The following is a 17,807-nucleotide window of genomic DNA, read 5'->3' as shown; positions in this document are numbered from 1 at the left end:
CGTCCTCTCGCGTTCCCGTCCTCCCTGGAGCTCCGTTCCGGTTGCCGCCTGCACCCAGCTACCCCTACAACAATGGACACTTCCAACCCCGGCCCTTCCGGCGCCTCAAACCCTACCACACAGACGACCCCACCTGCGGCGCCCTCTTGGACTGTGACAAGCCCTCAGCGCGATCCCCCTGTCTTTGCGGGACACCGCGGTGATGACGTAGACGATTGGATCGACCACTACGACCGCGTGAGTTCTTGCAACAAGTGGAACGACACCCAGAAATTGAGGCACGTCGCCTTCTACTTGACCGGTGTTGCAAAGACGTGGTATTTCAACCACGAATCCGACATCGCGGATTGGTCCACGTTTACCTCGAAGCTGCGGCAAATCTTCGCTTCCTCGTCTGGCCGTGCAGAAGTCGCCAAACAGAAGCTGGGAACGCGCCGCCAACTTCCCGAAGAGTCTTACACCTCATACATAGAGGATGTCTTGGCTCTGTGCCGCCGTGCGAATCCTAGCATGACGGAAGCCGAACACGTTCGCCACATCTTAAAAGGCATTGGGCCTGTCGCGTTCAACGCCTTAATCGTTCAAAATCCGGCTTCTGTCCAAGACACCACTTCAACGTGTCAACGCCTCGACGAGCTGCAGTCTATTCCTCTTCCACATGAGAGCAGCGATCCTCAGGTTCCTCATTCTCCAGATTTACGTGCTCTTATCCGCACCATCATCCGCGAGGAGCTTCAACTACAAGACCTAAAGCGTCCCCCTGCTGCCTGCGCAACAACCCCCACCTTCGACTTGCGCGAGGTCGTAAAGCAGGAGTTGACAGCGATGACTACACCCACGACGCATCTTGCTCCGGTAGCGCGCTCCACACCTACCTACGCGGATGTTGTTTCGATACCCACCCCTACCGTGACTTCCGTGCCTACTGGCGTTTCCTATGACCATTTAGCTTCGATGGGAACCAGAGCACTTGCTGCGCCATCGTACCCTCAGTGGCGTCCACCTCGTCCGGTTTGTTTTTACTGTGGCATACGCGGCCATATATCTCGCTTCTGCCGCCGGCGCCAGCAGGATGAAAGGCGAGGCTATGCTGAGCACGAAAGAGACCGCAGTCGCCGATCAGACGACTACTATCCCGGACCGCACTCGTTCCCTCAACAGCGTTCTCCGTCTCCACCAGCTGCTCCCAATCTGCCTCATAGTTCCCGTTCGGCCAGACGTCGTTCTCCATCCCCTTCCCGGCGCTCAACATCACCGCTTCGTCCCACTTCCCATTTTGTCGACCAGCACTCTGCAAACTAACTGTTGCAGTTTTTGGAGGGTAAACTGCTTCTTATCGGTCTTCAAAAATTCCTCCTGTTCGCCCGGCCAACATGCTTTCTGTGACTGTCGAAGGTGTTCCCGCGTCAGCTCTCATCGATACCGGTGCCGCCGTTTCTGTTCTTCGGAGTGATCTGTGTTCCCGGCTCCGTAAAGTAAAAACGCCTTATCTTGGACCTATTTTGCGTGGTGCTAATAATGCATTCATTCACCCTGACGGACAGTGTACTGCTCGTGTTCTCATCGACGGCATACGCCACCACATCGAGTTTATCATCCTTCCAACGTGCATCCATGAACTTATACTTGGTTGGGACTTCCTACATTATGCTTCAGCCGTCATTTCATGTAGAGAGGAAGTTGTCCACATAACGGATACAGAGCTTGCTCCTGTTGCGGACTCTTCACTTTCATGCGCGAACTTGGCCATCGCTGCAGACTACGTCCTGCGTCCTGGTCACGAAGACGTTGTAGCCGTGACATCCAGTCAGATCGCCGACGGAGACGCCCTAGTCGCCCCTTCTTCCCGCTGTACTTCTCGCGGAATTCTCATTGCCACCTGTCTCGTCCGGTTTTCACGCGGCCGCGCCCTTCTGTCTGCTTGCAACACGACCCCAGATCCTGTGATGCTGCCCAAAGGGATGACTGTGGCAACCCTCGCCGACACTCAACCTATCTCTCTAGTCACGCTTTGCCCTTCTTCATCGCCAGCACCAACCTCAGGTTTGGATGATTCTTTCCCTCCTCCAGCCGTTCTTAGTTCTGACCTAACAGCCGCGCAATCCGAAGCCTTAATGGTGGTCTTGGCAAAACACAAAGCCTGTTTCGATAGCTGTTCCCCTGTGTTGAGCCAAACTCCTGCGGCTACACACCGCATCGAAACCGATGGTTCCGCTATAATACGACGACGCCCCTATCGTGTATCACCGTCGGAACGAAAGGTCATTGAACAACAGGTCGCTGACATGCTTGCGCGGAAGATAATACGACCTTCATCTAGCCCATGGGCGTCTCCCGTGGTCCTGGTAAAGAAAAAAGATGGCTCAGTTCGCTTTTGCGTGGATTATCGAGCGCTCAATAAGATCACACGCAAGGACGTATATCCAATACCTCGAATTGACGCCGCTTTGGACACGCTACAAGGGGCGGAGTATTTCTCCAGCCTTGATCTTCGATCAGGGTACTGGCAAATTCCGATGAACGAGACTGACAAAGAAAAGAGCGCATTCGCTACACCGGATGGCCTTTATGAATTTAACGTGATGCCTTTTGGCCTTTGTAATGCTCCTGCCACATTTGAGCGCATGATAGACAACGTACTTCGTGGTCTAAAATTGAAGACATGCTTCTGTTATCTGGACGATATTGTCATCTTTTCGTCTGACTTCAGCCAACATCTTCATCGATTAGACGAAGTTCTCAAGTGCCTTGCGAATGCTGGTCTCCAGATCAATACAAAAAAATGTAAATTTGCAAGCAAAACAATAAAAGTATTGGGTCACGTCGTCTCAAAAGATGGCATCCAGCCTGACCCCGAAAAGATTAGTGACGTTCTTCAGTTTCCTCGCCCCCAGCAACAGAAAGATCTACGTAGTTTCCTCGGCTTGGCGTCATATTTCCGTAGGTTTATACGCAACTTCGCAGCAATAGCAGCACCCCTACACAAGCTACTGGTTACCGGTGCCTCTTTCACGTGGACTAGCGACTGCGAGTCGGCTTTTCAAGCTCTTAAGCGGCATCTTACTTCCGGACCAGTGCTTCGCCACTTCGATAATCGTGCCCCCACCATACTCCATACTGACGCAAGCGCACAAGGTATTGGCGCAGTACTTCTGCAACGTAATACAGCATCTAAAGAGCAAGTCATAGCATATGCCAGCCGAACACTTTCTCCAGCTGAGCGGAACTACACCATAACAGAGCAAGAGTGCCTGGCTATCGTTTGGTCGATTCAGAAATTTCGCCCATACCTTTACGGCCGCCACTTCACCATCGTCACCGACCATCATGCTCTGTGTTGGCTGTCATCAATGAAAAACATGTCAGGACGCTTAGGACGCTGGATACTCCGCTTGCAGGAATATGACTTCACTATAACATACAAGTCTGGAAAACACCATCATGATGCAGACGCATTGTCTCGCTGCCCACTCTCACTCTCTCCAGGTAACGCGCAGTCGCCTTCCCAACCACGTCGTTCCGATGCTACGCCTGCCTCTCACCAACTCTCGATAACGCCCCTGGACCAAGTAACGCTTTCATCACGCTCTGATTTCGTCTCGCTTCAGCGGGCCGACTCCTACTGTCGAGCTCTCATGGATCGCCTTAGTGGGTTCGCCGAACCACCCAACAGCCGCTTGCGACGCCAACTTCGACAATTCCGCCTTCAAGGTGGCGTGCTACACCGCTACGTTTACCACCCAACAGGTCACCGGTGGGTCCCAGTTCTACCTCGCTGCCTTCGTTTGCGGGTATTAGAGGCACTTCACGACGATGTATCGGCTGGCCACTTAGGCTTCCACAAGACTTACGACCGCATAAAGACCCGCTGCTTCTGGCCTGGCCTATCCTCAACGGTGGCCAAATACATTGCCTCTTGTGCGTCATGTCAGCACCGCAAACACTCGACATCCCCTCCTGCCGGTTTACTACAACCTCTCCCTTGCCCGGAGGCACCTTTTGAATTTGTTGGCATTGATTTATATGGTCCCTTGCCGTTGACACCCTCCGGTCACCGTTGGATTGTCACTTCGGTCGACCATTTAACAAGATATGCCGAGACTGCCCCTCTGCGATCCGGCACCGCTTCTGAGGTCGCCGACTTTTTCTTGCGCGCCATCGTCTTGCGCCATGGGGCTCCTCGCGTTCTTCTCAGTGACCGTGGCAAGGCGTTCATTTCACAAGTTCTCGAGGAAGTTCTTCGAGCCACTAATACCGTCCACAAATCTACTTCTACTTATCACCCGCAAACCAATGGCCTTACTGAGCGCTTCCACCGTACGCTGTCTGACATGATTTCCATGTACATCCGTCCTGACCACACTGACTGGGATAAAATTCTTCCTTTTGTGACATTCGCATATAATACTGCTATTCAACGGACTACCGGCTACAGCCCTTTCTTCCTTGTGTATGGACGATCTCCTTCCACCATATTCGACAGAGAACTATTTTTCACACCTTCTTCGCCCAACGCGTCGCTTCCAGAAGATTTTGCTGCCCGAGTTGCACATTGCCGTCAAATCGCCCGGCAAAGCACAGAAGCTATCCAAGCTGAGCGCAAGCGTTACTGCGACAACAAACGCCGTGACCTACGTTTTCACCCTGGAGACCAAGTCCTGCTTTTGACTCCAGTCCGCACCCCAGGCCTCTGTGAGAAGTTCCTTCCACGCTACATTGGCCCATACAGCGTTGTGCAGCAAACATCTGCAGTGAACTATCTCGTCCGCCCAGTACACTCCGTCACTGACCGGCGCCGCCGGAATGCCGAAATTGTTCACGTCTCGCGGATGAAGCCCTTCACTCCCCGTTTAGATAATCTCTAATCTGCGGCCAGGCTGGCCGCTTCCATGACGGGGGGAAGTTAGTGTAAGCACTATTAACGTACTTCGTCGTTTTCATTTGTACATAGCCATCATCATCTTCTTAGTTCTTCGACTTCTTCGCGCGTGAGCTGGGGGCGTTGCCTTTTGTGGAATAAACAGCGCGGGACAACTCGATCGGTCTCGGTATTACAATATATATATATATATATATATATATATATATATATATATATATATATATATATATATATATATATATAATTGTTATTTAGCAAATGCTCTTCCCGTTTCTTTGATGCAGTTTCTTCAAGGAGCAAGAAGACCGACTTTACCGTCGATTTCAAATTTGCTACAAACTCCTGCCAAATAAGCGAAAAGCGCAAGGCTGAGCTGAAAAAAAGGTTCTTCGAACGGTTGTCCAAGAAGCTGAAGCGGTTCCCTGGCATGTGCGAAGCCAGCCAGGGCTGCACGCTCGACAACGTGCACATCGCGTGCGACGCCAAGACGCCGCTGGACAATGTTCCCAGGGTGCAGCGGAGGGACACCGGCGTCCGCATCACCAGGAGCCAGTCGGACGACGAGTTCGACCTCAGGATCTCCTTCAGGATTCCTTTTGGTGGCGACTTTAACGCAACACACTTGGTGGAAGCTTGCGAGGTGAGTCGCTGGGCCTCTTCTATTTGACGTCTCAGACTGTACAGGACTACCCGAGGCTCTGCATACGCAACCCTCACAGGTTCAAAGCACCGGCTCGGTTTGTCCGGGACTGTCGGGAACGAGTAGTAGTCGAGTAGTAGTAGTAGTAGGCACATTGTGACATTGTGATGGTCGCTGCCGTACAAGAGCCTCGATCGATCGATCGCTTTGAGCGACTGTTTGCACCAAGCTTGTGCTTCCACGGGCGGTGAGCCACATCGCATGGGCACGTGTAGCGGCATAATACGACCAGCGCGGGAGCCAGTGCCAAGGCTTCCCAAGCGCCCATGTGACCATTTTATGTGTCACGATACCACGGCACATGCACCTCCCGAAAAATGAGAACAGAAACTGGTTCGCAGAAAAGCTATTGTAGAAAGTTATTTAGGGTACACTGTGTCTTGCCAGTACACTCCTGGAGTCTTTATATAAATTAAAAAAAGGGAAAGTCAAAAATATTATGCCATTACTACTTTCATATGGCGGCTAGTGTCTCAGTCATGAGCACACGGGCATGGTAAGTGCAGTAATTGGTTGCTTATTTGAATTAATCGTTATATAAATAAATTAAAATAAAGTGAATTAAGAAATTTACGAGTGGCAGCAGTAACTGTTTTGAGTGCAACCTGCTGACACCGGAACAGTGGTCAGCAGTGGGAGCTAGTGGCAGGGAAGTAAAAGCGCAATAAGAGAGCATGCACTGAAGAAAACTGCTCACATATATGATAGGATCGAAAGTCGACTTGATAAGTTTGGAACCCACACTGATGCGCTTTGTTCGGCGTCGATATTCCCATGACTGGAGGGAGACGACACGAGTGCTATAAGGTTGTGCCCGTCCCGCCCATATTATGGTTTTGCGCTTCCAAACTGAAGCTCTTCATTGGTTGGATCAGTGGTTGCGGAATGCGAAGCGCGTTGTTACCTGTCGTGTTTATTTTTTGTATGGATACCGTTTGGATAGTCAGGTTTCATCACAGCTGCATTCCTACATGAATAAAATGGCGACTGTATTTGGCCATCGGCTGCTGTTTCTGCGGCATTGATAGTTCTAAATTACTGACTGCACTGCTTCTTTTTTTTTCATTACTTAGCATTGCAAGAACGCCAGCCTTTTTCACCCTAGCACAGCTCAAGAAGCGGCGCTTACAGCGATTCTTGAAGAAGCATCGACGGAAGCTGTGAATAGTACTGTGTCCGAACTGCTGCCGGATGCCTTGCTCGTCGAAGCAGCGCACTCAATAATATCTGTCTGCGAAAGAGGCCAAGTCTCCAATGGACTTTTGTGCGGTAAGCTGGCCCGACGACTTTAAAGTTATTATGTTGGCATGAGTGACAGTCTTACGAATTTATTCGATGAGTTAATTGGAACAATTGACATAGGAAGATACAAGACACAGCTTCCACAAGAACTTGTAGCTTTACATATAAAAGGCAGGGAGCTGAGTAACACATAGTTATCATGATGACATGGTGCTCTTTGCCCAACAGAGAACAGAGACGCCACCTAGCGCTAGTAATCGAATTCAAAATGAGGTACCCGCTATCACGATTCTCTTGAACACAGCAAGATGGCTTGTGTGTTCTCCTCGTTTTGTGTATAGAGCTTTATACCTGCGTCTCCTATGATTACTTATTCGAGGCACACTGCAAAGAAGGTAAAGTAAAAGAAGGGAAAGAAAAAAAGGAGTGAAAGGAAAAAAAGGAGGGAAAGAAACTATAGAAAGGGTATCAGGACGAAATTATGAGCATCAGCTCACAGGTGCGCTATACACAGTGAATACAGGGCAAATCGGCTCTGCGGAATCCCGCAACGCAAGCTGTAGCAAATGTCATGAAAGTGGCGATTGCCTTCCACCTGAATGTACCACGAAACTACAAAGAAAAAGAAGGAAAGCTTCACATTTGATGAAAAATTCGCCCTGGTCGGGGACTCCGGCCCGGAACCAGCGCCTTTCCGTTGTGGTCGTTGTACCGTCTGAGATAACCAGGAGGCTAGCAGATCTCAGCGCGAAGGCGAATTAAAAGAAAACTCGAAGCAACTTTCACGACAACTTCGATAATACTTTCTCCTCCTTGCGGCATTGCAGAACTGATCTGCCATATTCAGTGTTCCAGTGCTTGGATTTGAGCGTGCAAGCACTGGGGCACTAGGCGCTGCGAGTGCCGCTTCAGTAATAGACAGTGGCCCATACGTGTGGTTTAGACACTGGCCAATATATGTGACAACGCAACGACAAATCTAGGCCTTATATTTAGCGCAGAGAAATCGGGAATTATGATCTTTAATGAAGAGAGGAGTAACTACGTGGTGTCGATTTAACAGCAAGTCGTACCCATGTCAAGCAATATAAGTAACTCGGCGTATACATAAACGAAGAAAAGACTTACTCAAGCACCCACCAAGGTAACCTGAAAATAAGAGGAAAGTGGAATGCCACAATAATGGAACGTGGGGCACCTTGGGGCCGCAATAAATGTGAAGTGGTATATGCGATCTGAAAAGGAGTCATGGTGCCAGCGCTAACATTCGCAAATCTCATTCTGTGCCGAAAATTGGATATTGACACGTGTACTTATATTTAACGGGCGACCACGTTTCGCCGCCTAACAAATGTTATCGCACAGTGCGGGACGCGTCTGCATGTATGCGAAGTTTCTGGAAAGTTATCGATACTTCTATCCGCTGTCTGTTGTCGCCGAACCTTGTGTTATCTGATTTCATCGCGTGACTCGAATGTTGTAGAACTTTGTGGAAGGCATGCGGGTCCCAACGATTAGTCTGGAACATTCGATGACTGCTGTATAAAAGCCGACGCACTTCACCCGCTGATCAGATTTTCGACGATCGCCGACCGTGTTCGCCGCTATCCCTGTGCTATAAGTGTAGCCTGTTTTGTGGGCACAGGTTCGCCCAATAAAACAGGCACCCGGCAATATAACCGCCAGGGGCTCACGCCGCAGTACGCCATCCAAGGACTGGATTCCGGCGACCTTCAGGAGACCGAAGAACTGCGCATGGTCCTGCCTTCGTCGCAGCCCCAAGTGGCTTCGATCGCCGACATCGTGAAAGAAGAGGTGCACCGATCGCTTGGAGTTCCCGAGCTGCAACCACAATTACCGCAGCCCCAGCCAGAAGCGATGACATACGCCGCCGTCGCACGCCGTCAAGGTCCCCCTCCGCGACCACGCCAGGGCCCTGCAACGACGCAATTCCGTCGTCCGCCGCCGCCAGCACGCCCACCCGTCGCCCAGCGCACCTACGTGAGGAAGACGGACATTTGGCGAGCCCCCGACCACCGCCCGCTCTGCTATCACTGCGGAAAAGCCGGCCATGTGTATCGCCGATGCCCATACCGGGAGATGGGACTGCGAGGTTTCGCCGTCAACGCTCCGCACCCGCAGCAAGGTGAACGCCCTCGCGATATCGCCGACTACCTCGCCGCTACTCAGTGGAGCTCTCGACGACCGTCGCGTTCGCCATCACCAGGCCGTTACCTCTCGCCGCAGCGCCGACCATACACTGGCCCAACCCGGGGCCGGTCAGCGAGCCCATATCCAGAAAACTAAAAGCAGCAACCGATGGAGGTGCGGTTGCTGTTCGTCGAACTGACGAAGATCCTCCGCCGCCGACGAAGTCAGGAAGCCAAGACTACACCGACGAAAGACGGCTTGACGACGCGACGTTCCAGCTTCAGTTCAACACGACGCAACCGTGATCCGACGCCAAGTCCCAACTGCAACGCCAAAGAACCACCGACCTCGACGTACTTCTCGACGGCCACGCAGTCACTGCCTTAGTTGACACAGGGGCCGATTACTCCGTAATGAGTGGACACATCACCGCCCAGTTGAAAAAGGTTAAGACTGCATGGGAGGGCCCCCAAATTCGGACCGCTGGAGGACACCTCATTACGCCGACTGAAATCTGCACGGCAAGAATAACCGTTCATGACCGGACTTACCCTGCCACCTTCGTTATCCTCCAACAGTGTTCACGAGACGTCATTCTCGGCATGGAGCGACTCCATAGCCGCTATCAGAGCTTTCCAAAAGGACACGGTCTGCGCACAGGTTCTCAGAATTGTTTCAAAGAAAGAGATTACGAACCACTTCATATACTGGTTCCCGGCACACTTAGGACCAAAGATCGGCGACGTCCCCAACCTTAACGAGGCGGCACACGAGGCTGCGCGCGCGCTTACAGACCGCGCGGCTTCACCCAACCACTCGGAGAATAAGGACGCGCCCACTACATACAATGAAAGCACTAAACACTACTACCTACAACGCAGACAGTATAGCACGCCACACCGCACGCTCACTCGAGCTCAAGCGGTTACACTCAGAATGCTACAAACAGACACATACCCCACGCAAAACAGATTACACCATTACATGCCTGAGCTCTACGACAAGTCTTATTGCACCAATTGCAATACATCCCTTAACGTATATCATTTACTCTGGCCGTGCTCGCAAGCTCTCATAAACTCCAAACCGGACAAGCGCAAGTTTGGAAAAGCAATCCGGAGCGAAGAACTCGCTCCCCAACTCTGGGCGGTCCAGCAGGTCCACGACGCCGCCAGGAAACTCAACCTCCCGGTTCCGTCGTGGGAGACGCCCGCTCCATGAGAGCCCAAAGCTCTCGTAGCCTGCAGGACCTGAATAAAGTTGATTTCCTTCCTTCCTTCCTGAATAATCACGGCGCAATCATAGAGCTAAAGACAAAATCGATAACGCTGTCGGAAGATCAAGCGATACCGCCGGAGAGCTTTCGCAGTCACCACGCCTTGTGTGTTCTCGAAGATCAAGTGAACATCCCGCCTCGCTGGAGAATTGTTACTTCGGTCGGCACCGAAACACCCGCTGACGTAGAAGGCGTCATCGAAGGCGACCAAGGTCTACTGCCAGACCGTGAAATTTGCGTCGCAAGAAGGATCGCTCGACTGCATGGAGGGAAAACAAGTGTTGCTGACAAACTTCAGCCAAGAGTTCAAGCACATCAACAAGGGCACGACGATCGCGTACATCGAGGAAATTCTGGAAACCACTAATGCGTTTGTCCTCTCGGATTCCGCCGCATCTACCCGGACGACGATGGTTCCCGAACCAGACTACGACATTAATCCAAGTCTCCCCGTGATTAAGCAACAGCAGCCCAGAAGTCTGCTCCGACGATACAAAGGCTGCTTTTCGACGTCATCGAGGATTCGACAAACACCAGTCGCCAAGCATCGCATAATCACCGAGGAGTGCGCTCGACCACTCCGCCAGAGCCCTTACCGAGTTTCGCCGCGAGAACGTGCAGCTATAAGAGAACAAATCGACGAAATGATGCGCAACGACATCATCCAGCCGTCGAAAAGCCCGTGGGCATCCCCTGTTGTCCTGGTAAAGAAAAAGGACGGAACCCTACGTTTCTGCGTCGATTATCGTCGTCTGAACAAGATCACGAAGAAGGACGTATACCCCCTCCCACGAATAGACAACGCATTGGATCGGCTCTGCAACGCTAAATACTTCTCGTCGATGGACCTCAAGTCTGGCTATTGGCAAATAGAAGTCGACGAATGAGATCGCGAAAAGACGGCCTTCATCACCCCAGACGGCCTCTACGAGTTCAAAGTTATGCCATTCGGACTGTGCTCGGCGCCTGCAACGTTCCAGCGCGCCATGGACACGGTGTTAGCAGGATTGAAGTGGCAGACCTGTCTCGTTTATTTGGATGACGTCGTCGTCTTCGCTGGAAATTTCGACGATCACCTCAGGCGGCTTGCGACAGTACTAGAGGCCATCAAGTCGTCAGGGCTTACTCTGAAGCCGGAAAAATGCCGCTTCGCTTACAATGAGCTTCTGTTCCTAGGTCACGTAATCAGCAAATCTGGTGTCCGTCCAGACCCGCAAAAGACAGCTGCCATCGCACAGTTCCCGCAACCCATCAACAAGAAGGCAGTGCGTAGATTCCTTGGCATGTGTGCCTACTACAGGCGCTTTGTCAAGAACTTTTCACGCATCGCCGAGCCTTTGACACGTCTAACTAAATGTGATGTTGACTTCAAGTGGGAATCGCCGCAGGCCGACGCATTTGAAGAACTCAAACGACGCATGCAGTCGCCGCCGGTACTTGCGCACTTCGACGAGTACGCCGATACAGAAATCCATACTAACGCCAAGAGCCTAGGCCTCGGTGCCGTTCTAGTCCAGAGAAGAAACGGAGTCGAACAGGTGATAGCTTACGCTAGCCGGTCGCTGTCAAAAGCGGAAGGCAACTATTCTACGACCGAAAAGGAATGCCTCGCCATCGTTTGGGCTACAGCTAAATATCGCCCTTATCTTTATGGCAGGCCATTCAAAGTCGTCAGTGACCATCACGCGTTGTGTTGGCTAGCGAATATAAAGGATCCTTCAGGACGACTGGCGCGGTGGAGCCTCAGACTACAAGAATACGACATCACTGTAACCTACAAGTCCGGACTAAAACAGTCCGATGCCGATTGCCTATCACGCGCACCCATTGACCCGCCGCCGCAAGATGACGAGAATGACGACGCCTTCCTTGGAATTAAAGCGCGGAAGACTTCGCTGAACAGCAACGGGCAGACCCGGAGCTAAAAGGCCTCGTCGAATATTTGGAAGGGCACACCGACGTTGTCCCCAGGGCATTTAAGCGCGGATTATCTTCCTTCACGCTTCAAAACAATCTACTCGTGAAGAAGAACTTCTCACCATTCCGCGCCAATTACCTTCTTGTTGTCCTGTCAGGACTTCGTCCAGAAGTACTGCACGCCCTACATGACGATCCGACCGCTGGACACCTCGGATTTTCCCGGACGCTATCGAGGATACAAGGAAAGTATTATTGGCCGCGCCTGACCGCCGACGTCGCCCGTTATGTCAGAACATGCCGAGACTGTCAGCGACGCAAGACACCGCCGACAACGCCAGCCGGATTACTACAGCCAATCGAGCCTCCTTGTCGACCATTCCAGCAGATCGGGATGGACTTGCTGGGACCTTTCCGACGTCAACTACCGGAAATAAGTGGATCGTCGTGACGACGGACTACCTCACCCGCTTCGCTGAAACAAAAGCACTGCCGAAAGGTAGCGCAGCCGAAATGGCGAAATTTTTGTCGAAAGCATCCTGCTGCGACATGGCGCCCCAGAAGTCCTCATCACCGACAGAGGAACGGCCTTTACAGCGGAGCTCACCCAAGCCATTCTGAAATACAGTCAGAAAAGGCACAGGAGGACAACGGCCTACCAGCCGCAGACGAATGGTCTTACGGAGCGGCTGAATAAGACCCTCGCCGACATGCTAGCGATGTACGTCGACGTCGAACACATGACCTGGGATGCCGTCCTGCCGTACGTAACATTCGCTTACAACACGGCGGTGCAAGAAACAACAGAGATCACGCCGTTCAAGCTGGTCTACGGCAGGAACCCGACGACGACGCTCGACGCCATGCTGCCCCATGTCACTGACGAAGAGAACGTTGACGTCGCTAGCTATCTACAGCGCGCCGAAGAAGCCCGACAGCTCGCCCGCCTGCGGATCAAGAACCAGCAGAGGACCGACAGCCGACACTACAACCTCCGACGACGCTTCGCCGAGTACCAGCCCGGCGACCGTGTTTGGGTGTGGACCCCGATACGCCGACGAGGACTCAGTGAAAAACTACTGCGACGATATTTCCTACCCTACAAGGTCATCCGACGTATTGGCGCACTGGACTATGAGGTCGTGCCAGACGGCATTTCGCATTCACAGCGACGCCGCGCACGATCTGAAGTGGTCCACGTGGTGCGTCTTAAACCCTTTTACGGACGCTGACGAACTTCCTTATTTTGTTGTTTTCTTTCCTAGGAGTGCTTTCCTTTTATTACTTTCGTTTGTTTGCAGCATTGGGTCGATGCTTTTTAAGAGGGGGTATTGACACGTGTACTTATATTTAACGGGCGACCACGTTTCGCCGCCTAACAAATGTTATCGCACAGCGCGGGACGCGTCTGCATGTATCCGAAGTTTCTGGAAAGTTATCGATGCTTCTATCCGCTGTCTCTTGTCGCCGAACCTTGTGTTATCTGATTTCATCGCGTGACTCGAATGTTGTAGAACTTTGTGGAAGGCATGCGGGTCCCAACGATTAGTCTGGAACATTCGATGATTGGCTGTATAAAAGCCGTCACACTTCACCCGCTGATCAGATTTTCGACGATCGCCGACCGTGTTCGCCGCTATCGTTGTGCTATAAGTGTAGCCTGTTTTGTGGGCACAGGTTCGCCCAATAAAAGTTAGTTTTGTCTTTCACAGTATTTGCTACTGTGTTCTTCAACGTCACCACCACGTGACAATATATTGTTTGGATTGGAAGTTAGCCAAATAATCGTTGGGCTAGTTGTCTTTGGGAGCCCACGGTAAAACCGCAAATCAGGCAGTGCAAGGAAAGATTGGTTGGGCAAAATTAGTTTTGAAGGAAGACTCAGGAACATCGATCAAAAGAAATGGGCAGCTAAAGTGCACAAGTATCTCTACCTAAAAATCGTGGAGACGGAATGGAGGAAGAGGTCAAGGAATTTGGCAACCAAGTACAGGGTAATTGAACGTGCAGATAGACAACCAGGAGGAATAAGAAAGAAAGTGAGAGAAACAGATACAGCGAATTGGATGCAAAGAATGGAAACGACAAAGACCATGGAGATTTACCAGAATAAAAAAAAATTAGAATGGAAAATTTGTACGATAACATGAATCGAAGTGCCTTTCCGTCTGAGACTCGAACTTGTTGCCTAAGGACAAAACCATACCGGAGCAAGTATTGGGAACTAGAGGCGTGTGTATGCTGCATGGATCCAGAAAATTACTTTCGTGACACACCACTTGAATTCACGTCCGACTTGCACTTTAACATGGATAATAACCTTCAAACTGATTGCAGTTTTCTAGACTACTCTAAAGCATTCGATCGTGCTGCCCACTCTCGGCTCATTTCAAAATTACCTGCTTTGGGATTTGACTTGCAAACACTATCTTGGCTTAGAAATTTTTCGACATATCGTAAGGAGTTGACAGTAGCAAAATTTCCTTGTTCCTCTTTTCCTGATGTGACTTCTGGCCTGCCATAAAGTATTGTTAAAGGTCATTTGCTTTTTCTAATTTACATTGATGACTTACCCTCTAACATTTCCTCCTGCATGCAAGAATTTGCCGATGCTTTCATTATATATAGAGCTATAAAGTGTCCTGATGACCACATTTGCCTTCAAAACGATTCAAACCAAATCCATTTCTGGTGGCGTGATTGGCTAATGACCCTCACTGTCGATTTCAAATAGAGCGCAAGAAATACACATACACAACACACGAAAGACGTGGACAAGCGTTGCTACCAACTGTTTATTCCACTCGACTCACCGTCCGATTTTATAAAGTGAGCCACGCACAAGTGTCACGCCCCTTTTTTCATGCGAATTTGATAAACTAAAAAGATGAACAATACTGCTGCCCGCTTTAGATAGCAGAATTCACGAAGTCTAGTTCGGCACCGTGCAAAGGAATAGATGCTTCGCTTACAAATATTCTAGTGGATATGGAATGCTTCTAAAGCCACTCGATGCGTGTGGTTTGCAGACTTTCCCAAGAGAGTAGTCTCAGGAAAAAGTGCTTCGCAACCACACGCGATGATATGAGCAACCAAATGTGCATATTTGTCCTCTTTCTTTCTTAAATTCTAGCGCGTGCTCCCTGAGTCGGTCGTTGATGCACCGTTCGGTTTGACCAATGTACACTTTTCAAGACTCCAAGCAAACTGAATTTACTACTGTCGCACACCCTACGTGGGGGTGTTCATGTCTGGTTTTGCAACTTCGCTTGGTGTCAACGCAAATCCGAGGGCACAGCCTGGAAAGGTTATTAGGAGCCGTAAAGACCTGCCTGTTCGAGAACTTCTTCAGGTTGTTCGAGGTCCTATGCATGCAAGGCAGCGCAGACCCAGCGTCCGTCGCTGGGTCTTTCCGTTCCGGATCGGTTCTTGGCTTTGTGCAGGAGAGATTCGGCCGCTGCACCAACAAGCAACTCATGAAATGCGGCTTGCAATATGCGACTAATCCGATTTTCAAAGCTATGCTGCATTGTATGCGGGCGCGATTTTCGGAGCCCTGCATCCAAGCACTGAAACACTGAAAGGCGATGACCCTTTTCACTACTTTTGACTGGGCAGAGCCAAAAGGCAAAAGACCCTCCTTGACCCACGGGACGTACTCGCAGCATACGTGGCCAGGCATTCCGAAAGATGGTGTACTCAGGCCATTTCTATTTAACCGTGTTACGGCTGAATTACCCCATATCCTGCCTGCTACCTTGAATTATGCAGACAGTTGGTGCACATAGGCATCTGACTCGAGTGCTCAAAGAGTTTAGCAGAAGCTACAAGCTGGCCTAACAATAATTAATGATGTTTTGTAAAGCAGATGTAAGATTATTTCACATGAGAAAACTGCTATACTTCCTCTTATAAGGAAATGCCTCAAGAGATTCTAGCTCGTGCTAGACTCTCAGCGCCTGCAACTTGTGTGACAACACAAGTTCTTAGGTATTATCATAGACAGACAGCTATGGTGGGCTCCCCAAATAAAACAATTAGATGAGAAAGTCAACTCCCTAATCAAAATTATTCGTCTATTTGCTGGAGTGAGATGAGGTAGTTCAACCTCTTCCTTATTACACATTCACTCGGCGACCATTAGACAAAGAATAACATACTCTACTCGAGTGATACATGGAATATCCTGTAATCTAGAGGAAACAATTCAAATATTGCTGGCCACAAGCTTTCGCATGTGTCTTGGCGTTCTGCGTGCATCTGCCAGTGCTTTGGTAACTGCTGTGTCCCGCCAAACAACTTTTCATGCACTAAGATTTACGGAAACTTGCCGCAACTTTTTTCGTATGCCAACACAACACGCTAACCATCCACCATGCCAAGACCTTCAGGATATAACCGGTGCACGCATACGTGAAGATATACGGCGGTGCAAAAACTTACTGCCTGCTTACGAACACTGGCCTACTTTCGCAGCTCATCCCCATTGGCGACAAGCATTTCCAGAAATAGTCACTTGAGTTCCTGTAGTAGGTTGCAAGTGTGATATGCCCGTAGTAGCGATAAAGCAATTAACTCTATCACATCTTTACACTAAATACATAGATTGCATTCACGTGTATATCTATGGACAATGCTGGAAACAAAGCTCTACATCTGCGTATTGTCTACCTGCACACCAAAAGAAAAGAGCTTATAGCTTGGACCAACTTACAACGTCCACAACGGCACAAGCTTACGCAATGGTTTCTGCTTTACGTTACATATCTCAGCAGTCAGAACCACTTCGCAGGGTAATTCTCAGTGACTCACAAGCCTAATTGCTGTGCTTAAAAGACATCAGCTTAAGAAAAGTAAACAGCACGTTGAGATACAAAATACATAAGACATACGTCATAGTGAAAAATCTACAACACGGCATAGCTTCCCAGTGGATTCCAAGTCCCTGTGATATCATAGCAAATGCAACAGCTGGTCATATGACGCGTGCAGCACATCAAGAGGATTATTTATCACCACTTTCTCTAGTGACGAGTCAGGCGCTATGTCTGTTGAAGAAACTATGCGGTATATTGTTCAAAGAAACTTGTCTCGCAAATGATGCGCAGAGCTCTCAATTATGTAATATAGATCCTGGAATTAAATTCAATGTTCCATGGAAAATTAGTCGATCTGTTGAAAGATCTCTTCGTAACATTCGGCTAGGCACTGCATATACACTAAATGCTTCCTGTATAGGATAAGAAAAACTAACACTGCTACATGCTCATTTGAAGAGACTGGAGAAGACATAGAACACCTTCTTTTACAGTGTAAAAATCATGATACTCTCCGCAAGAACCTTTCGGAAAAACTACATGCCTTGGACATACGGTCACTATCCTTAGCAAAATTTTAGGTGCATGGCCAACAGAAAAACTTCAAATCATCGCTGCGCGCGCCGTAGTACACTTTTTGGAGGAACCAGAAGTATCACAAAAGTACTAAGTCATACAAAAGTTATTACTCTCATTGTTATTATTAACAGGCACCCTTGATTCCATGTTCATGGTGTCTTCGTGTTGATGTAGCTTCTGCATTTCTTGTATCTAGAGTGCGGCATTCAAGAGGGCCCTCAATCGCAAGTGGAGAACATATTC

At 49.9% G+C, this 17,807-nt stretch overlaps 1 protein-coding gene across 3 annotated transcripts in view; it reads left to right on the top strand.

Moving 5' to 3' along the window:
- LOC142578609 (sushi, von Willebrand factor type A, EGF and pentraxin domain-containing protein 1-like) overlaps positions 1–17,807 on the top strand; it is a 370,493-nt gene that overhangs the window by 168,653 nt on the left and 184,033 nt on the right. For all 3 annotated transcript variants that reach the window (XM_075688011.1, XM_075688012.1, XM_075688010.1), the window contains 2 exons: positions 5,167–5,522; positions 6,656–6,851. In XM_075688011.1, coding sequence (XP_075544126.1) covers positions 5,167–5,522; positions 6,656–6,851 — 552 coding nt within the window. The remainder of the gene's footprint in view (positions 1–5,166; positions 5,523–6,655; positions 6,852–17,807) is intronic.

Source organism: Dermacentor variabilis, chromosome 4 (genome assembly GCF_050947875.1).
Source record: "Dermacentor variabilis isolate Ectoservices chromosome 4, ASM5094787v1, whole genome shotgun sequence".
Classification (NCBI taxonomy): Eukaryota; Metazoa; Arthropoda; class Arachnida; order Ixodida; family Ixodidae; genus Dermacentor; species Dermacentor variabilis.
This window is presented reverse-complemented; position numbering and strand designations above follow the sequence as displayed.